At 39.5% G+C, this 23,014-nt stretch overlaps 1 protein-coding gene across 1 annotated transcript in view; it reads right to left on the bottom strand.

Annotated features, from left to right (window-relative positions):
• The window catches only part of LOC129518103 (transmembrane 9 superfamily member 2-like), an 82,507-nt gene that overhangs the window by 23,309 nt on the left and 36,184 nt on the right, over positions 1 to 23,014 (bottom strand). The window contains exons 9-13 of the mRNA XM_055338124.1: positions 11,188 to 11,267; positions 7,970 to 8,075; positions 6,770 to 6,902; positions 5,630 to 5,749; positions 5,156 to 5,213 (exon numbers count right to left, since the gene is read on the bottom strand). Of these exons, the coding sequence (XP_055194099.1) occupies positions 5,156 to 5,213; positions 5,630 to 5,749; positions 6,770 to 6,902; positions 7,970 to 8,075; positions 11,188 to 11,267 (497 nt within the window). The remainder of the gene's footprint in view (positions 1 to 5,155; positions 5,214 to 5,629; positions 5,750 to 6,769; positions 6,903 to 7,969; positions 8,076 to 11,187; positions 11,268 to 23,014) is intronic.

The raw sequence follows: 23,014 nt of genomic DNA, 5'->3' as shown, positions 1-23,014 counted from the left end.
TTAACCATACTTCTTCAAATGTTTCTTAATACCTTTCTGCTCTAATGAATTTGTTCAGCCACAATATTCCTCTGCCAAATTTCCTAGCTTTTGAGAGGTTCATTTCAGCTGTTATCATCCCATGGCCAGAAAAATTACTTCTCACTTGACAAATCATAACCTCCCTTCTTATACATAAACTCAATTAACCCGTCTCAACAATTTCCCTTTTGAAAGTACACTCTAGAATGTTAATATGTGTTTAACAATTCTGTGACTGCCCTTCAGTTTCAAGTTTTTATATTCTAAATGGTTCTTCCTTTGCTGATATCTAATTATTTCTAGACCTTTCCATGGAATCTTAAACAGCAAAATAAAAGGAAACCGAACAGGTCATCTGGGTTCATCTCCTACCTGAACCACTTATTCACACATTCATCAAACATTTATTGAGTACCTATGTGTTAGGTCCTGGCATTCAAAGATAAATGAAAACCTTTGCTCTGAAAAGCTCAGCCTAGTGGGGGACAGAGATAAACAAATAAATTACAATACAACATGGGAAATGTGATAGCAGATAATAAACATAAAACAGTAGGAACACAGAAGAGTGACCAAACATCCTTTATAGCTCACAAAACAATTTCACAATCCATTAGTTCACTTACTTCTCTGAACGACTCTGCAACACAGGCATGACAGACAAGGAAATGCACAATCATGAAGGTTATAGGACTTCCCCAAAGCCACTTGCCTAAAATTGAGGGCCTTATAGTAAATGCTGGAGTTCAGACTTGTTTCTTTCTAATTGTAAAATAGCATCAAAGTATGCTACCTCTTCCTTTTCCTACACACCACTTTTGGGGTTACATGAAAAAAAAGTATATGGTTTAATAATCTTCCTTTCTTCAATTTCTTTTAGGGAGCATACGTGTTCCTTAGCCTAAATGCTTCTACTTTTAAATCTAAAGAAATTTTTACACTGCACAGTTATGGCAGTGTATGAGCTACTTGCACATTTATATACTATGAGTCAATCTACCACATTCTAAGAAATAGAAATGTCAGTACCTTGTGATTCTCTCTCCCATCTACCTAAGAGAGCCCCTAAGCCACTTCAGGGAAATTTGTCCTTTGTATCATGCCTGCCTTGCTTTAAAATAGCATTCAGTTCTACTAACAGAACTAGGAAATTGAATCTGTTCTGCATTTTTAAATTATTCACTTGATTCAGTCATACAGTAGATATTTACTGAGCACTTACTCCATATAAGGCACTTATCCTCTATATAAGGCACTTGGTTACACACTGTGAAAGATATAGAAGAATAAGGCATAGTACTCACCCTCGTGAGTTTTAGAATGCACAATTAGATAAAGCATATCACAAATAACTCCAATCTAAGGAACACTGTGATAAGTGTTATAGTAATGATAATAGACACTGTACATTCCAGAACATGGAAGTGATGGCATTTGAGCTAGGACATAAAAAAGAATAGAAATTTGGCATTGGAGGATTGGAAAGAAGTGATTACAAAAAGATGGAACAGCATGAGCAAAGGCATGACAGCAAAAGTCAAGAGTAGCTAATAACCACAGCTACCATTTATACCTAGCACTAATGCTAGGCACCATTTCCAATCCATTACACACATTATCCCATTTAATCCTCACAACAACCTTGAAGTAGCTAATACCATGATTTGCATAGTACAGATGAGGAAAGCCAAGATGAGAGAGGTAAAATCACTTGCCCAACATCCCATAATCAGTAAATATTTTTGAAGCTCTTTTTTTGACTTTAAAGGACAACTGCATAATGTAATCATTATAAATCTGTGTTGACAAGCATACAAAGTATTAAGATATAAACTGTATGGCAATAACAGCAAAAAGAAGGGAGGAGGGAAAGGAGCTATATAGAAGCAAAGTTTTCATATAAATTTGAAAGTAAATTGGTATTAACCCAAACCAGATTGGTATAAATTGAGACATTAATTGTAATCTGTAAGGGAACCACTAAGAAAATAATTCAAAAAAATAGAAGAAATGTCATAGGAATAAAAATGGTGCAGAAGAAAATATCTATTGAACACAATAGAAGGCAAAGATCTCAAAGAGATGCCTGTACCCCTGTGTTCATTGCAGTATTTTTCACGACATGCTCAAGACCTGGTAACTACAAGGAGGCAGAACTGGGAAATGAACTGCTGTGTGTGTCCAGAGTGCAGAGCATAGGTGCATACAAGCACACGCGTGCACATGTATATGCGTGTGTATATGCGTGTGTGATGCTAAAGCTTGTGCTAGTATCTTCTATACTACCTCTCCACTTTTATAGTTATAAGTTGTTGTTACTGTTATTTATAATGAGATTATTTAAAAATAGGTGGGATGAGCATTGGGTGTTATATGTTGGCAAATCGAACTCCAATAAAAAATATACAAAAAAATAAAAATTTAAAAATTAAAAAAATAAAAATACGTGGGGTGCTTGGGTGGCAAGTCAGTTAAGCATCTGACTCTTGATATCAACTCAAGTCTTGATCTTAGGGTGTGGAGACTACTTAAAAATAATAATAATAATAGTGATAAAAAAAAAAGTTAACACGTGCATATGGTATATGATGCAAAAGCTTAAAAAAAGAATGACAAGTCTAATATAAATAGTCTCCTTCACACTATTGTCCCCCAGACACCCAAAAACCCATCCAGGACACAACCACCATTACCAGTTGCTTTTCAAATTCAAAATTGTTTTTACTTTTACAAAGCTGTGGCTTGACACTGCATCATTTCACAATCCATGTAAACCTGAGCTGTGTTATTATGGATTTCTCAAATTTTTAAATTTTTCTGTGTAAAACATTCTTCAGAATTGATCCCATAGAAAACATGATGAAAGCAGCTATTGGTGCATTGCAAATGCTAATGCCTTTCAGACATTAATTATTTAATTTGGCTAATCAAGCTTAGTGATATGGCATATTCTAATTCTTTTACATCTATTTCAATGATGTGACTTCTTTTTACAATAAGATGGAACATCTGTGTGATGAAAAATGGTCATTATTCATCTTAAGCCATGAAGGCAGAGTTTCAGGGGCAATTTGTGTTTCTTTCCTCTATAGTGTCTAGCATAATGCCTTAAATTTAGTAAAAACAAACAAAACAAAAACACAATAAGTATGTTGAATGAGTAACAAAATAATACAGAGAATAGTGAACAGCTTATTGATTGGCTCTTGATTTAATATCCCTTGTATTACAATCCAGTATAATGACTTTTGCACAATGGCACTTTGTGCCAAATTTATTCAGTTTTGGATTCATCTGAGTCTTGAACTTGAAGCAACAAATATCCGAAGTATTGTCAAGGACATCACTTTCTTACATAAATGTAATAAAGCATTCATCTCAGAAAAGACCACTCATAAAAAAAGAATAGAAATTTGGCAGTTCCCTTGAAAAGAGTTATAGGAAAAGCAGATAGCTCTATTCAAGGTGGGGAACAGGGAGTATATTGTCCTTAGTTTAAATATGTAAAAAAATTCTGAGGTTTCTCTGTTTAATGTGCAAACTTGTAATGTTCAATCCTTTCAATGATCATATCTTTTTCCCTGGAGTTTTGAGGGAACCCAGCCACGTGGAGATGAATGATTATGGATCTACAAAACCCATCACTGCATTGCATGATTTATTGCATGATACTCAGTCACAGAACATTATTAAAGCATTTTCTTTCACTTTGTCACTAATCAGAATATAATATAACTGAATTTACTATGTCTAACTTTCATTATAGGACCTCTTCCAGTTATTGTGACATACTCCTAGCATCACGGACATGGGAATTTCATAACAAATAGGGGTTTAAGTACCATGTGACAAATAAGATATAATCCACTAATTTTTCCTTAAAAAAAAACCCTGTCCTTCATAACATATCAAGGAAAGAATATTGGAAATGAAACATGCTATGGGCTACATTATGTCCCCCCCACCCCACCCAGTTCATATGTTGAAGCCCCAATTCACAATGTAATGGGATTTGGAGGCAAGCCTTTGGGAGGTGATTAAGCTTAGGTGAGTCACAAGAGTAGGGCCTTCATGATGAGATCGATGCCTTTATGAGAAGAAACATGAGAGTTCACCATCTCTGCCTGCCATGTGGGGAAACAGTAAGGCAGTCATCATCGGCAAGCCAGGAAGAGAGCTCTCACCAGGACCAGACCCTGTTGGTGCCCTGATTTCCTACATCCCTGCCTCCAGAACTGTGAGCAACCAAATTTCTATTGCTTGAACCCCACCCCAACTCCAGTCCATGGTATTTTGTTATGGTAGCCCAGGCTGACTAAGGAGATGAAACTCCCAAACTGAGTCGGCATTTCATCAGTGAGGTTCTGTGGGAGGGGATGCAGAGGGGACATTCATTTATCTATAGCCTGGGGTCTGTCATTGACTTCCCATGTGACCTCAGACACTTGCTCCCTGATGTGACCACTGGTCCCACATCTCTATAATCAGGGGCCAGACTGAGCTACTGGCAGCACCACCCACTCCCAATTGGACAGTGACTCTACCTGGGAACTGCAGTCACTGACGCCACTGCAGGAACTAGGGGAACGGGAAGAAATGATCACAGAAGCCAGTGACAAGGGGGAATAACACAAGGGAGTGCAGAAATTGCCATTCTGGGCAGCCTGGGTGGCTCAGCGGTTTAGCACCGCCTTCAGCCCAGGGTGTGATCCTGGAGACCCGGGATCGAGTCCCACATCAGGCTCCCTGCATGAGATGGAGCCTGCTTCTCCTTCTGCCTGTGTCTGTGCCTCTCATGAATAAATAAATAAAATATTTTAAAAAATAAATTGCCATTCTAACATAATATATAATGTGAGCTGTATAACTAAGATGTGCATTTATGAAATCTGCTTCCAAACCAAAGATCAAAATTAAATACAGCAGCACCATGGCCATCTCCTTGTACCAGAGGCTATAATGTACAAATAAATGAAAGGAATGCAGATACCACAAAGGGAGAGAATGCTGGCACTACAGAAAACACAGTGGTTACCCATCTCCTTTCTACTCGTCATTATCATATGCAGTGATTTTTCCAAGATGGAGTCTAAGAGTCTAATTGTGTAGAGAAAAAAGAAGAAGCAATACTAACCCAGGACACAATAGTGCTGTCAACAAAAAGTTTGTCTTCCAGTTAACACCTTTAAGGGCTGGGGAAGTAAAAGACAGAAATAGTTATTATAGCAATTTATGCAGCTCACTGTACAACTATTTTATACCTAGGGCACAATGATATTTTGAAAGGCTGGCTAAAATGCCCCATGCATGGTGGGGCTCGGTGGTTGAGCATCTGCCTTCCACTCAGGGCATGATCCCAGGGTCCTGAGATCGAGTTCCCAATTGGGCTCCCTGTGGGGAGCCTGCTTCTTCCTTTGCCTGTGTCTCTGCCTCTCTCACTATGTCTCTCATGAAGAAATAAATAAAATCTTTAAAAATAAACTAAAATGCTCCATGCAATTTTTATTTATTTTTTTCCATGCAATTTTTAAATGTTTTCTTTTACGGCCTCTTAATTTCTACATTTAACACACCAACTAACTGGAATGATAACAGTTGCAGTGCTTACTCTTATACATTCTAGCAGACACATATCCAGCAGGAGTTCCCAGGAGGATCCATAACACAACAGCACAGGTCATTAGGGCACCCCGATTGGCGGGGGAAAGAAAGCCGAGGCAGGCCAGAACTAAAGGTACAGAAAAGAAATATCAAAGCAGTGACAATAACAGCCTCAGAAGCACACAAGACCTCATAATAAATTAAAGGTCCACTTTATTAAGACACATTATGTGTTAACAGCACACAAGGAAATTCTGTGGTATGAGTATTTCAGTGACACTGTGAATGAATGTTATCTACTTAGCTAACAACAATTTTTTCTTAACGAAAAAGGTGTGATTTTCAATAGCAGGCAAATGAAGTCTGTTCCCAAGACTTTGGGTCCAGTCTTTAATCTCACTGTTTAAATACAAATTAAACAAACTCACTCACTCTTCTCTACTCCACTATCACTCCCTAAACGGCAAACCATATTTCACACCAAAATTTCCTTCCACTTCCTCTTATTCGAGGTGAGGAATTAAAAAAAAAAAAAAGAATCAAAGCAAGACTCCACCTTAGGAAAATGTAACCTCAAGAGCTAAATTTTGAAATTATCACTGATATGTGAAACACCTAATAAGCCATATTTTTTACAGCAGCTTTGTTTATGAAAATCACCATTCTGGCTATCAAAAACTGACAAGCTCCATTTTTACCTTATAAATGAAGGCAGCCAGGGTTCATCAGCTGTTCTAAGACTACTAAAGAGGCCATTCTGTGTAGACATTTAAAGACCAGCACCTAGGCTTACCATATTTCAAAATGCTAGTCGTTAATTATGAATTCCCTTAGTCCACATAAAAAATATGCTTCTACCCTCATGCTGATTTTCAAGAAAGCATCTGTTTTACAAAGCAAGGTATATGTGTATTGGACATTACAATAAATTATTCAGAACTGAAGAAACCCTGAAAGGTCCTTGACATAGGATTAAATTCAGACTTGTATCCTTAATTTGAGAAAATGAAAATATAAGTACTATAAAACCCACATTTTCTTAAACTTTAGGTATTTTCAAAGTCATTTTGTGCACATGGATCAAAATTGAACATATGCCAGCAGTTGACTAAGAATGTTTAATACCTATTGATCTTAGCCTACTCACATAAGGTAACAAATGTCATGATCAAAATTTGTGTTCCTTGGCCCAGGAAAACCGACAGCAACATTCTTCTCTTTGGAGGTCTGAATACATCTCCATGAACCAGCTTCCAACCAAAGTCCTCCTGGATGTCTTCCTGCATATGAGAAAGTCTTTGGTAAACACACACTATTTACAGAAAGTTACCGAAACTCTGAAAGTTAGATGAAAATTAATTTTCCTCTAAAGACAGACTACCTGGAAACCAATAGCTCACTTTGGATACTCTGGAAGGTAAGTGATCCTGCCATAGATAAATTGCTCCCTAGCTCTATGGTTTGCACTAGGGGGAATGTGTTCACCATATAGGGCACATACCTGGCTTAATTTCATGAAGAAAGCAAAATGATTTAACATACAGAAGGAATTCAATCAACTTTACAGAGATCTAAAATTCACCAATACGCAAATGATTATAAGTCAAAACAGTATAAATGAGATAAAATAAATTTAACCTAAAGGACAGTATTTTGCAATGTTTAGTACATTTATCTCATGCTCCAAATTAATGAAAACCTTAAATAATAATATTTTGGAAGTTCAGAAACACATAAAAAGGAATAGAACCAGAGCTGATAACAAATACTTCTCTAGGGCGGTTCAGTCAGTTAAGCAACTGCCTTTGGCTCAGGTAATGATCCCGGGGTCCTGGGATCAAGCCCTGTATCCAGCTCCCTGCTCAGTGGGGAGTCTTTTTCCCCCTCTCTCCCTATGCCCCTCCCCTTGTTCATGCTCTCTCTCTCTCTCAAATAAATAAAATTTAAAAAAAAACAAATACTTCTCTAATAACCTTACTTGTACTTTTTAAGGATCTATACAACTCCATAATTTCTGATTTGGTATAATAGGCAAAATGACTAGACATTAAAAATGTGCTGTATTCAAGGTGTTACTCTAAGTAAAAGTACAATATTGGCAGCCCGGACTGCTCAGCAGTTTAGCGCCGCCTTCACCCCAGGGCCTGATCCTGGAGACCCGGGATCGAGTCCCACGTCGGGCTCCCCGCATGGAGCCTGCTTCTCCCTCTGCCTGTGTCTCTGCCCCCCTCTCTCTCTGTCTTTCATGAATAAATAAATAAAATCTTTTACATATATATTATATTGACAACTGGGCAGAGTAGGCATTTAAATATGTGCTGAATCAAATATGTGCATTTTTACTTACAGGATTTATCTGATTGTATCTGATAATGTCTCTGTGGAGAGTCCTTAATAGAATCATAGCCACCATCCCAGATAAGAAGAGAACAATAACAAAGGAATTCATAATACTGGAAAATTTAAGGAAGAAAAAGAGAGACAGAAGTTAAATCTCAAGTTCCTTTCCTGAACAGGACAAAGAAAATGTGTGTACATATAAAAGAAAGACATTCAAATTATCATTATCTCGATCAGTTTTCCAAGGTTAAACTTAAAATCAAGTGCTGAATATATCAATATATTAAATGAACTTAAAGCTCTACCACAAAAGTGTATTACAAATAAAGCAGTAGAAACAACACTATTATTCTTAAGGGGATTTTAGAATTATTTTTAAGAGTACATTCGCAAAAAGAAGTAAGAAGTGTATAAGATCAATAACAGAAACTCAGTTCCAGAGTATGGAACTGAGAATGGAAATTCAGGAATCAAGGTTGAAATAATGGCTGACTAACTTCTTAGCTGACAGACCAAGGTTGTACTCTCTTTATCATTCTATGAGCTCAGGATAATGATCCCATGGACAACTTACGTACCAGCTCTTACTATTTCTAAAACTAAAATTTAGGGGCACTTGGATGGCTCAGTCAGTTAGGTGTCTGCCTTCAGCTCGGGTCATGATCCTGGGGTCCTGGGATCGAGCCCCACATCTGTCTCCCTACTCAGCCAGGAGTCTGCTTCCTCCCTCTCCCTCTGCCCCTCCCCCAACTCGAGCATGCTCAGTGTCTATCAAATAAATAAATAAAACCTTTAAAAATAAATAAACAAACAAATAATAAATAAAACTAAAACTTAAAAATTATCCCCAAATCAAAACCAGTGCCTCTGCCATCCCACCACCCAGCCAAACCCAGACACATCAACAAAGTTTCACCAGAATCTCTGAAAAGACCAGCATTGTTTTTAGAAAGGTGCCAATAAGATGATTGAGGTTTACAATGGCCAAAGTAGAGATGGTGGTGGGGAAGGCCAAAATAGGTGAAGCAGGTACACTTCCAGTTATAAAATAAACAGGTCGCTGGTGGTTACCATAGGGGAAGGGGGCTAGAGGGATGGACAAAATGGGTGAAGGAGAGCGGGAGGTGCAGGTTCCCAGTTAATGGCATGAATAAGTCATGGGGTTGAAAGGTACGGCATAGGGAATATAGTCAATGGTGCTGTAATTGGGCTCTATGGAGTCAGATGGCAGCTACACTTGAACAAAGCACAGCATAACCTATAGACTTGTCCAATCACCATGTCGTACACCTGAAACTAGTGTAACATTGTGTGTCAACTATACTTTTTGATATAAATAAATAAGTAAATAAGCAAGCCCCGGGGATGAAAGGTACAGTACAGGGAATATAGTCAATAATATTGTAATAACTGTGTATGGTGACAGACGGCAACTACACCCATCACGGTAAGCATTTCGTAAAGTATAGGACTGTCAAATCAATATGTGGTACATCCAAAACTAATAATAATGTACGTCAACTGTACTTCAATTAAAATTTTCTAAAAAGATGATTGATGTCTAAAATGTCTGTTAAATGTAAGTAAATTACCTCACGACAGAAACTAAAGTATGTTCTTCATTACACTATAAATATCAATACTACTAGACATTAGTCCCCACAATGTATCTGGAGGCCCTCTGCTTTCACAGTCCCTTTGGAGAAACCATTTACATAAATTTTATCTGAAGAGACTTCTGGGGGTATAACAAAATGGGACCTGGACAGTTGCCCAAACAAAAGACGTTGTGGAAAAGCTACAATATGACCATAATAATGAAGATGAGAAGGAGGAGGGAGAGCAAGAAGAGAAGAAGGAACAAATCTAGAAAAATAGGAGTGTGAGATGCCATTCTCACTTTTTTGAAAGATTTCTTTGTTTAGAGAGAGAGAGGGCAGGTGAGGGTGGGGGAGAGGCAGAGGGAGAGGGAGAGAGAATCTCAAGCAGACTCCCCACTGAGCATGAAGTCCAATATGGGGCTCAATCCTTCGACCCTGAGATTATGACCTGAGCTGAAATCAAGAATCTGTGGCTTAACCAACTGTACTACTCAGGCATCCCGCTATTCTCACTTTAAAGGCAATGGCAATAGAAAAAAAAATCATCTTGAAAGCCCATACTCAGAATCACACCTTTCCTCACTTATAGTTTTACTTTTCTAGTCATCTTCCATCCCACATCAAGCACCGTGACCTCAGCCCTTTGCTCAGCCCTTTGCCACAGTCATGCCCAATCCCCACCTTCTCAGCTGGTCCATCCCTCCGTCTCAGGCTGAAAAGTCTCACTCTGGTTTGGACCAGATTCCTGAGGAATCCAACACTTTCACTCTGAATCCACCAGAGAGCGTAGTGAGCTTCGTGGGAGCAGAAGCCTGCAGGCCTCTCTTACTGTCCCAGGGCCCAGCAGAGCGCCCGGCCCCCTAACAGACCCTGGGCAAGAAGGCCAGCCGAATGAGCCTCCTTTCACTCGCACACCTTATCTCCACACAGTCCTCTCTGTCGTCTGACCTGCTGGCAGAATGTCCCCTTGACGAGTTTTGGTTTCTCATCTGTAATCCCTTGCCCTTTCTCCTGGCTGTCTTCTCCAACTCTGAGGCATCCCAACCTGCATGTACCCCAGCTGCTCACTGCTTTCCCCCTCTCGGTTTCGCTCAGACTTTTTGAACCCAGGATCAAGTCCTGCATCAGGCTCCTGGCATGTCTCTCATGAATAAATAAATAAAATCTTTTATAAAAAATAAAAACTAAATAAAGATATATATGTACAGGGGTGCCTAATGGCTCAGTCAGCTAAGCATCTGACTCTTGATTTCTGCCCAGGTTATGATCTCAGGGTCCTGGAAATGAGCCCTGCATCAGGCTCCACACTGACCAGGGAGTCTGCTTGACATCCCCTCCCCCTGCTCACTCTCACTCTAAAATAAATAAAATCATTTATTTATTTTTTTTTATTTTATATAATCTGTATTATATATACAGATATATAAATATTTACATATCCCCCCACCCAAGCTACATATTCTTCATTTCATAAAGTATGTTACCTAGGGGTGCCTGGCTGGCTCAGTCAGGGGAGCACATGACTTGATCTCAGGGTCATGAGTTCAAGCTCCATGTTAGGGGTAGAGATTACTGAAAATAAATAAATAAACTTAAAAATAAAAGATCTAACTAAAATACTCACCTAAACCACTGAATGTTGGTATGAGGCATGGACTCCAAAATATAATCCCATCTAGATGCCCACCTGATGTTTTTGTTTTCCTAAAAAAACAAAAATATACAATTATATGACCAAACTTTCACTGACTTCTTGCTGGTTATAATCCTAAGACAGACAGAAAGTTATTCTGCATGTACTTTCTCCATTTGTTTACTGCTAACTTCATGTAATAATGAGATAAACCCTGGCATTTCATCTTTTTATTAGCTGGTATTCTTCATTGCAGAAAGGGACTAGGAAGAAACAAATTTTAGCTTGCTGCTGTTCACCAGAAGTAGCATCTTTTTTAAAAAAAAACAGACTATTTATGGGCACTTGGAGGACTCAGTCCGTTAAGCTTCTGCCTCCGACTCAGGTTGTGTTCTTAGGATCCTGGGATCGAACCCACATCAAGTCCCACATCGGGCTCTCTGCTCAGTGGGGAGCCTCCTTCTCCCCCTGCCCCTCCCCCTGCTCGTACTCTCCCTCTCAGATAAATGAAAATTTTAAAAATAAAACAGAGCATCTATTTAAAGTAATCTCTACACCCAATGTGGGTCTTGAACTCACAACCCTGAGATTGAATCCCGTGCTCTTCTGCCTGAGCCAGCCAGGCAACTCTACATTTTTATGTTAAGTGTTTTGAGATGTAGTAGCAATACGTTTATAAAAGATGCTTTGTTTTCAACTTTTGTAATTTTCAATACTGAATAAACCACAAAAAATACAATTAAACAATCAGGCTGTTTTTCCTGATGTGCGATCAAATTCAAACTGTCAGTAGCTTTTTTTTAAAGATTTTATTTATTTATTCATGAGAGACACAGAGAGGGAGAGAGAGAGAGAGAGAGAGAGAGAGAGAGAGAGAGAGGCAGAGACACAGACAGAGGGAGGAGCAGGCTCCATGCAGGGAGCCCGATGCGGGACTACATCCCAGGACTCCAGGATCACGCCCGGGGCTGAAGGCAGGTCCTCAACCGCTGAGCCGCCCAGGCATCCCATATCAGTAGCATTCTTATAAAATATCCCCAGTAGATGAAAATCTTAACTGGTAATCCCCAGTAAATATTTACACCATTAATACAGAGTAATCACCCCTCAAATCAATAACATGCTCTTAGCAAAAGAAAAATGCTGGTACAAATAGACCAAGTAGTATTTGAAATGACTTATTATTTTAAATTGGGTGTATTTTAGGTGTTTTTTTCTGAAGTTTAGAATTGGAGGATGGAGAAACTCAATGTGCACTGCTTTTCTTTTTTTTTTTTTATAAGAAAGCTTCATGCCCAGCATGGGTCTTGAACTCAAAACCCTGAGATCAAGAGCTGCATCCAGCCAGGTGTCCTTAATGTGTACAACTTTAAAAAAAAAATGACCCTAAGGGGCACCTGGCTGGCTCAGTCAGTAGAGCATGCATGCAACTCTTGATTTCAGGGTTGTGAGTTTGAGCCACACGTTGGGTGGTGAGCCTACTTAAAAATATAAAAATTTAGGGATCCCCAGGTGGCTTAGCAGTTTAGTATTTGCCTTCAGCCCAGGGCCTGATCCTGGAGTCCAAGGATCGAGTCCCACATCGGGCTCCCTGCCTGGAGCCTGCTTCTCCCTCTGCCTGTGTCTCTCTGCCTCTCTCTCTCTCTCCGTATCTCTCATGAATAAATAAAATCTTAAAATTTAAATATATATATATAAATTTATAATAATCTAAATGATGGATTTTCATTGGGTTTTAATTCAACAGTGGATTTTAGTTAAAACCTAATGACCAGGTGATCGCAGTTAACATTACCAGTGACGGGGTAGGTTGACATCAAGTGCCTTCTAATGTACAGTATCACTTCTGCAGTATAATCTCTGCCTAGAATATATGGCCTGAGCCTGGTCATAAAGAACCATCAGACAGACCCAGATTAATGGTCATCCTGCAGATTGTAAAGTCTTTATAAAAATTTCAAGGATGTGAAAGACAGAGAAAGATGGAAGAACTGGTCTGGATTGGAGATCAGAACTAAACAACACATAATCCTGGATGGGATCTCAAACCACAAAGGGGAAAAGTGACATTGTTGGCCAGCCAGTGACATTTGAATGGATGGATGTGGACCGGATGGTAATGTGATACCAATGCATGATTTGGAGAGTTATGTGCTAGTTATATGATGTGCTAATAGGAAAGTGATCTTTTTATTTTTTTATTTTTTAAGACTTTATTTATTCATGAGAGACACACAGAGAGAGAGGCAGAGACACAGGCAGAGGGAGAAGCAGGCTCCACGCAGGGAGCCTGATCTTGGGTCTCCAGGATCACGCCCTGGGCTGAAGGCGGCGCTAAACCCCTGAGCCACCCGGGCTACCCGGAAAGTGATCTTTTTAGGGGAAAGACTGGAGTGTTTAGGAATGATAGAACACCTACCTCTCTAAAGATTCAGAAAAAGGCTAATACTAATGGACACACAGAGAAGGGTGAACAAAGCAGCAAATGAGTTAAATGGTAACAATTGGGGCATCTGATTTAAAGGGACTATGGGGGTTCTTTGTATTGTTCTGGTGATCTTTCTGTAGTCTGAAATTGTTTCAAAATAAAATATTATGTAAAGCCTATCAGGAAATCAGAATTTATAGACAAATCAAGGGATAAATACTCATTGCATAAAAGAATGTATCCTAGCCATTCTAATATCGTTTCTATAGTAAAATGTGACTTGATTTGTATGAATCTGGATTACAGGTATCTTCTTCACCAGCCTATCTATTGCCTTAAGCAAGATAACTCATATCAAGCCTTTCAGAAAGGAGAGATACTTCCAAATACGCAACATGAAGTTTGGATTTTATTTTATTTTATTTTATTTATTTATTTATTTATTTATTTATTTATTTATTTATTTATTTATTTATTTATTTATTTATTTATTTTTGAAGTTTGGATTTTAAATACAAAGAAAGCCGAGAGAAATCTGCAGTGGTGAAACCAGCAGTTCTGCACCAAACATTGCCATCTGCTGGAAATAACAGGCCATAACACATATTACTCTTCCCTCAGAAAATAAACTACTGAAAGAACCTAAGGCACCTTTGAGAACAAACTGATCAATGCAGACAGATAACTAAGTGGTGGAACCTACTTCCTTAATCCACCAAAAACTCCTGAGTTATTCTGCTTCTTTACACACCAGAGTTTCAAAATCTTTTATAAGACATAACAATTCTCATAAAATCCCATGAGGTAAACTAGTCTTCAGTGTTGTTTATATTACAGGCACAAACAGCAGAGGTAGAAGCAAAGACAGGACTCGAGTCCTGACACAATATTTCACCATGGATCTACTCAACAAACATGCAGAGCCTCCAAGAATCCAATGGGCAGTCAGCTAGGGCTTCTTCTAGTCCAGATGTTTTCAACAGGGGGAGCAGCACCCCCTAGAGGGCATAATGAAAATGTGCAGGGATGCTTCTGGAATTATGCAGCATACAATGCCAGACTTCCTGCAGTGCCCTCAGAGACCAGCCCCACAAAGAATTAAGAAAAACGTCCAAAATGCACCATCCAATGTAGTGTGAGTGAAAAACTGCTGCTGATTATTATCCATGCCTTGATTCTAATTCCATTGCACAGATAAAGTATTCTTTACAAGTTTTTAATGTACATTGACTTTTTCGTGGAATGCAACTACCATGTAAATTGAGGGGAAAGGGTGCTATGCTTGCTTTGAAACTTTTCTTAAAGTATTTTTTCAGGTAATCTCTCTCCCCAATGTAGAGCTCACAACCCCAAGATCGAGAGTAGCATGCTCTACCGACTGAGCCAGCCAGGCACCCCTGGATTGAAACTTTACCAAAATTGATCAACATTTCAAGATACCATGCCATCATTTGGAAATATGTGGTACTTGCGCTACCAATGTACAAGTCTCGTATTCATCTGCATCCACAGCTGTCACGTTTACAGTGATCATACACATTGGCGCAGGCACCAGACATGGGCTGAAATATGCACTGAACTACATGCTATTTTATTTGAAATTATTTTCTTTTTATTTTGTTATAATTAGAGTGTTACACTGATGTTTATTAAAACCATGCATATAGACAGGTTCAATCATACAGTACCTATAAATACGAATTGACAGTAGTAAAGGGAAACTGCAAAAACATTTGATATTAAAATAGGACGTCAGGGGCGCCTGGGCAGTTCAGTCAGTTGAGCATGTCTGACTCTTGGTTTCAGCTCAGGTCAGGAACTCAGAATTGGATCAAGACCCCACATGGGGCTCCGAGCTCAGCACAGAGTCTGCTTCCCCCCACCTTCCCCCTGTATACACACACATGCTCTCTCTCTCTCTGGCAAATAAATAAATAAATAAATAAATAAATAAATAAATAAGGACATCAATGTGATAGGGTTGAGAACTACTGATCCATTTCAACCCTCTCATTTTATTATGGAGAAACTGAAGTCCAGAGAGGCAAATGAACTTACACAAGGTCACATTATGAGTCTGAGGCCAGCTAGCACCAAAATTCCAAAATTTTCCGCTTCTCAATTCAGTTAGTGGCCCATGCTGCCTACAAATCAAGAATGTATTTTGGAGGGGGGGGGAAACAATGCTATAAATGTGGCGAGGGTCCCAGGATGGCCCACCTATAAAGCTTATATAACTCACATAACTCACATACATGGCCAAAAATACTGGGATTAGAGTGAAACAAAAAAATATTTGGTTGGTAGTACAAAAACAGTAAGTGGGGCACCTGGGTGGCTCACTGGTTGAGTGTCTACCTTCAGCTCAGGTCGTTATCCCAGGATCCTGGGATGGAATTCCAAATCAGGCTCCCTGCAGGGAAACTGCTTCTTCCTCTGCCCATGTCTCTGCCTCTTTCTCTGTGTCTCTCATGAATAAATAAATAAAATATTTTTAAAAATAAAAAAAAATAAGTCCAGCTCAAGGCCTCTCTCTTATAAAGCCTTCCTGGCCAATTCACCCACCATGATGCCTTCCCATTTTAAAGTCACACCATGTATTACAGATGCGGTATTAAGAGCCTGGACTCTCTAGTCAAACAAAACTTGGTTTATAATCCTTTACATTGGTGATGTGGGGCAAATGACTTTCCCCCTATGAGTCTCAGTTTTATTTTCTATAAAATGGAGATTTAAAATAGTACCTGCTTTCAGAGGACTATTGTGAGAAACAAAGTTAAAGTAGGTACTTTATAAAAATTCCCATGCCAGGCATATAATAGGCACTCGATAAATATTTGTCATATAAATGGATGAATAAAAGGTCTTCATTCAGATGTTTTTTTTCATTCAGATGTTAATCTTTATGACCCATCCTGCCATAACTGCTGAACAAATTTGAAATGCAAACCCCAAACTTTATACCCATTTGGGAAAATGAATCACTTTCTGAAAGCATAAAGTGTACAAAATGCTTGTGTAAAAAACCAAAAAGGCAGAATTTCTTAAACTAAAAATGATATTGCCTCTGGACCTTTCTGTAGCTAGTGGCTGCCTGACCAGGGGCTCAGGCCCACAATCTCAGCTGATGACCATGGGCTCTGCTTCCAAATGGCAGCTTGCAGGTGGCTGCAGGGGAGGTACAAGGAGGTCTAAGGTGATAGAGGAAGGCCAGAAGGATGGAGGTCACAACCAAGGTGGCTGAGGAGCCCCAGCTCCTGCATGGCACTAACATCTATAAGTGGCTTGACGCGTGCATGAAGTTCAGCTTCCCATCCATGTCCCCCAGGGCCTGGTCCCTGTGTCAGGATCACACCTCCCCTCCCCCGCTGACCCCGAGAATGACTCTGTGTGCCCGAGGTACATGGGAGGCTTCCACAGTCTGCCCAAGGGTGAGACAGTGTCATTCACCCAACCCAGGGCCAGAAATCAATCCATATTGCAGGACCTGATAGCATTTTCCATGCTGGGATGGAGAAGCAGCAAAAAGAGGGAAAACATGTACAAGCACAGGCCAAAGGGGAAACTCCCAGGAAATGTGAAGGTCTAGATCTTTGCCAATGGGGTAGCCCCTCATCACACGTGGTTATTCAGCACTCACAATGTGGCTGGTCCTAAGTGAGATGAGCTGCAGGTGTAAAATATATGCCACATTTCAAAGACTTGGTACAAGATAAGAGAACCTAAGATATTTCTTTACCAAAACAAGTGTTATACAAATGCAGCATTCTCGTTAATAAATGTGTTCCTCACAGGGGTATAGGTTATCAGTTCTGACACTACATGTATGCTAAGATTGAACAAATAAGTCCACATATTGTAGATGATAGGGGCCAGGTTTCTCAGTGTCAGAAAAAAAAAAGTTACCAATGTGCAAGGGGAGAGGGCTAGCCCGAACACTGCAGTGCTGGCTTACAGTCACAGATACTGGTATGAAATCATGTTCATTTATTTTGTTATCCACTCACTTACTTTTATACTTTCCCATTTGTGATTAATCAGTCATCTGTGGAGTGATACTTTGCCACTGTGAGAGTAACCAGTTTTCCCAATAACTGTTCACTTCCAATTTTTTTAAAGATTTTATTTATTCATGAGAGACACAGAGAGAGACAGAGACACAGGCAGAGGGAGAAGCAGGCTCCATGCAAGGAGCCTGATACGGGACTCAATCCCAGGAATCCAGGATCAGGCCCTGAGCCAAAGGCAGATGCTCAACCACTGAGCCACCCAGGCATCCCCGTTCACCTCCAATTTTAACATCCATTGATAACATTGACCTGAATTGACTATTTAATTGGAGGGTGAAAAATAGTGGTTTTCAAATTCAATTTCCACTTCAAATAGTCATTACCACTGAAGCTATTCAACAAATGATGACAGAATAGTTGACAAAATCCTTCATAAGCCGTAATGCAGTTTATTTTATATTACAGTTACCAATGTATGAAGATTTGCTTCTTATTTGTCTACTGAAAGCTCAAGCTATGTTATAGGTTAAATAAGATTCTGTGAGCTACTCTAAGATGCAACAACCATATAAACTTAGGAGACCCAAAGTGGCATCCACAATGCAACATAAATTATACTCCAGAAGAGTACTCCAGAGCCAAGTGTGGCTGTAAAATGCCGAGTTAGACTCAGTCAAAAGGTTTCTTTATTAGGAGACTTTTAAATATTTTACTAATGTGCTTTGTGAAGCTAAGAAAGGAAGTAGTAGAAGGGCACTTGACTGACTCAGTCAGTTAAGCATCAGCCTTCAGCTCAGGTCATGATCCTGGGGTACTGGGATCAAGTCCTGCATAGGGCTCCCTGCTCCTTGGGGAGCCTGATTCTCCCTCTGCATCCCTCACCCCTGTGTCTCTCATGAATAAATAAAATCTTTTTTTAAAAAAAAAGGAAGTAGTAGAAAGTAACATTTTCCAAACTTATTTGACTAGTGTTCCAGGGAATGCACTTTGGGAAATGTTGATATCTATCATTATCACTGGGTCAAAAAAGCATTTTTCAACTCAAGACAATAAAATGAACAGCACTAGAGATATACATCACCACTCCTCCTGACCTCTTCCACCTACAACAGCAACATTCTGGTGTTCAGATGCATGCATGAGCTACTGTTGTGTGAGACATTTATAAATCACATGTTCCAGGACACCTGGGTGGCTCAGCAGTTGAGCATCTGCCTTCAGCTCAGAGTGTGATCCTGGGGTCCTGGGATCAAGTCTCTCATCATGGTCCCTGCAGGGAGCCTGCCTCTCCCTCTGCCTATGTTTCTTCCTCTCTCTCTCTCTGTGTCTCTTTCTCATGATTAAATAAATAAAATCTTTTAAAATAAATAAAGAAATCACATGTTCCTGTATCCGCAAGAAGGACTAGGAATCATTGTGTGTCTACTATGGGCTGGGCCCTATGCTAAACCTTTTATGTTAGTTCACACATTTCTTTTTTTTTTAATTTTTTTAATTATTTATCCATGATAGTCATACAGAGAGAGAGAGAGGCAGAGACAAGGCAGAGACATAGGCAGAGGGAGAAGCAGGCTCCATACACCGGGAGCCTGACGTGGGACTCGATCCCGGGTCTCCAGGATCGCGCCCTGGGCCAAAGGCAGGCGCCAAACCGCTGCGCCACCCAGGGATCCCCAGTTCACACATTTCTGATAGTAATCACAGGAGGCGATTATTTTATTCCCATTTTAAGGTTAGGAAAAAAGGTGAGAAGTACCCTGTCCAAGGTTCACACAGCGAGTACATGTCAGAGCCAGAATTCAAACTCAGGAATGTCTGGTTCTTTCCATAGTGCCACTTCTTAAAGCCAAGGGCCTTCTAAGCACCCTAAAGGAGCTTCCATGGGAGAGGGAAATAATTCCCTCTCCTGGAAGAGCTTCCAGGATATGGACCTGTTAAGACACAAGGGGTTGGGACCTAACCAAAATAAGGAAATTTCCCCAATCCTCCCTTTTGGCATAGCTACATCTGAACTTGTACTTCACTTTTAACAGCCACAGTTGCTTCCTGACAGGCAGACAGTCTACTAGCACTGTACCATGTAGGCTCCTGGTATGAACCTGAACCTCAATTTAGATGTGCTCTCCCTTGGCTTTTACTATACTATAAACATAAAAGTTCCTATATTTAACTTTTTTTAAGTAGACTCCACACTCAACGTGGGGCTTGATCTCACAAACCTGAGATGAAGAATCACTACCGACTGAGCCAGCCAGGCGCCCTCCTACATTTAAATTTTTAACAGCTGATGAATAAGTGATAAATATGTTGGGCTTCAGTTTTTTGATCAACTGCTGATAGTAGCTTAGACTCAATAATATTCTCAATCACTGGAGAAGGGTTATTTTCCTTTCTTCAGGGTGTATTTCGCTTTCTTCCCCCAGATTACACTTGCGTATTTCATCCAGAGATCAGAGGGCTGACTGGACTATACTACTTTGGGTAAACCTCGGGATGTAGGATCAGGTAATCCTGATCTCTAGCTGGACAATCTAAAGTACACACACACACACACACACATCTCTAACATAAACGTTTCTTATTTTCTTCACAGTAACTCTGCAGACAGGAAATAGAATAGACCTTTAATACAGAAAGCCAGAATGGTAGAGTAGAGAAGCTATGAGTCTGGGGGCTAGACAGATCTGAGTTTGAATATCACTTCCACCTCCTGCCAGCTATGATCCTGAGAAAATTACTTCCCCTCGCTGGGCTTTGGTATCCTCATTTATAAAATGGATATAACCATGGGGATCCCTGGATGGCTCAGTGGTTGGGCGTCTGCCTTTGACCCAGGGCGTAGTCCTGGAGTCCCGGGATCAAGTCCCACATCAGGCTCCCTGCATGGAGCCTGCTTCTCTCTCTGCCTGTGTCTCTGCCTCTGTGTGTGTGTGTGTGTGTGTCTCATGAATAAATAAATAAAATCTTTAAAGAAAAATAAAATGGATATAACCACACAGGTGATACATAGGGACAAAAGCAAGGCATCCCCAACCCGGAATGGCTTTAAGAATGAGATTAGGAAAAAATCATGTTGTAATGGTTGTCAGGCCATCTATAGAAATGACACAAACCGAGGAAAATTTGTAAATGTTTAAAGAAATTTGAGATCTAATCCCAAATAATGTGATTAGGGTTTGGTCTCAAGAAGGCACATCTAAAGCTTTAAGAAATAAGTCCTTTAACACTCTTACACTGTTGGTGGGAATGTGAACTGGGGCAGCCACTCTGGAAAACTGTGTGGAGGTTCCTCAAAGAGTTAAAAATAGACCTGCCCTACCACCCAGCAATTGCACTGTTGGGGATTTACCCCAAAGATTCAGATGCAATGAAACGCTGAGACACCTGCACCCCGATGTTTCTAGCAGCCATGTCCACAATAGCCAAACTGTGGAAGGAGCCTCGGTGTCCATCGAAAGATGAATGGATAAAGAAGATGTGGTTTATGTATACAATGGAATATTCCTCAGCCATTAGAAATGACAAATACCCACCATTTGCTTCAACGTGGTTGGAACTGGAGGGTATTATGCTGAGTGAAGTAAGTCAATCGGAGAAGGACAAACAGTGTATGTTCTCATTCATTTGGGGAATATGAATAATAGTGAAAGGGAATATAAGGGAAGGGAGAAGAAATGTGTGGGAAATATCAGAAAGGGAGACAGAACATAAAGACTCCTAACTCTGGGAAATGAACTAGGGGTGGTGGAAGGGGAGGAGGGCGGGGGGTGGGGGTGAATGGGTGACGGGCACGGAGGGGGACACTTGACGGGATGAGCACTGGGTGTTATTCTGTATGTTGGTAAATTGAACACCAATAAAAATTAATTTATTAAAAAAAAAGAAATAAGCCCTTTATACAAAAATCAAGTATCATCAAAGCTGAATCAAAAATATGAGATATAGTCCTTTAAAAATTAAAAAGAGAAATGCATAGATCTATATAATCATAATTAGGTTTTCCCTATAAAAGGAAGTCCCCAAAGTTAATCTTTTGGTGAAGCACCTCTAATACTGTCTAGGGATAAGAGAACCTAACCCATAGTTCATAGGCAAGCAGAGCACCAGAGTGCCATGAATATCATCTCATTTCCCTTTGCTCTGGGGGCCCTATGCTCACCAAGAAACTTTCCATTTATTCTATTCTATTCATATTTGCTTTCTCACATATCATTATAACAGGCAGATGTGCTAACCAGATAACATGAATGGTGTGGTCCTCTAGGCATGTATAGTTCTTCATGTAAATTAATAAATTGGTATTCTGATTTATACATTGGTCCCATAGCAGTTTGTTTAGTATGAATCAATCTTCTTTTGATATACTCACAGAATTAAAATTCTGAAGCAAGATTTTGAAAGATTGACAAAAACTTAGTACTGCTGAGTGTGTGAGGAAACAGCAGATCCTCAGGCTGAGCAATTTGTCTGGACAAGAATTTGACAATGTGTTATCAAAAAATGTACACTCTTTTACCTAACTAATCCTACCACTAGGAAGTTAACTTTAGGAGATAATCACACAAGGAAAAAAGTAAGAATGTTCATTAAAGCATTGTTTATAATAATTAAAAATCAGATATTTGAGTTGTTCTTATTGATAGTGCACTAACTAAATCAATTACAAATAAAATGGAGTACAGGGCATCAGGGTAGTGCAGCTTGATTTCAGCTCAGGTCATGATCTCAGGGTCATGAGATCGAGCCCCATGTGGGGCTCTGTGTTCAGCATGGAGTCTGCTTAAGAATCTCTCTCCCTCTGCCTCTGCCCCTCCCCAATGCCCTTCTCTAAAATAAATTTAAAATAAATCTTTTTAAAAATTAAAAAATAAATGTACTATGCAATAAATAAAATAAAAAGAAGGATGTGACTCTATATATATTGACATGGAAAGATGTCCATGACATACACATGAGTAAAAACAATAGATGTAATATCTCATCTGTACATAACTGCATATTTTTTGGTACCATGTGTAGTGTTTCCCTTGTATATTCTACAGAACACTATAACCCCATGAGTCCTGCCATGGTCTATGAAATGCCACGTATTATAATCATCTTTGGAAAATTCACAGTGCCTTTTAACATCATGAGTACTCTTGATGCCATTGTTTTCATATTGTTTAACTTAGCATTATCCAAATTAGCTGCATCATAGAATCCTTTTTTCACATAACATTTTTTAAAATACAAAGCAGAAATAAATTAAATACAAAGCAACAAATTTTCCAGAAAAACCTTTGGGAAACATGGGCATCAGAGAGCTGATAGATTATTCCCCAGAATGCTAATAGTCACTCTGTATATCTATCTAGCTACCCAAAATCCAGACCACTAC

This window comes from Nyctereutes procyonoides, unplaced genomic scaffold, assembly GCF_905146905.1.
Source record: "Nyctereutes procyonoides isolate TBG_1078 unplaced genomic scaffold, NYPRO_anot_genome, whole genome shotgun sequence".
Taxonomy (NCBI): Eukaryota; Metazoa; Chordata; class Mammalia; order Carnivora; family Canidae; genus Nyctereutes; species Nyctereutes procyonoides.
Note: the sequence above shows the minus strand (reverse complement) of the source record. Positions and strands in the feature narration are given on the sequence as shown.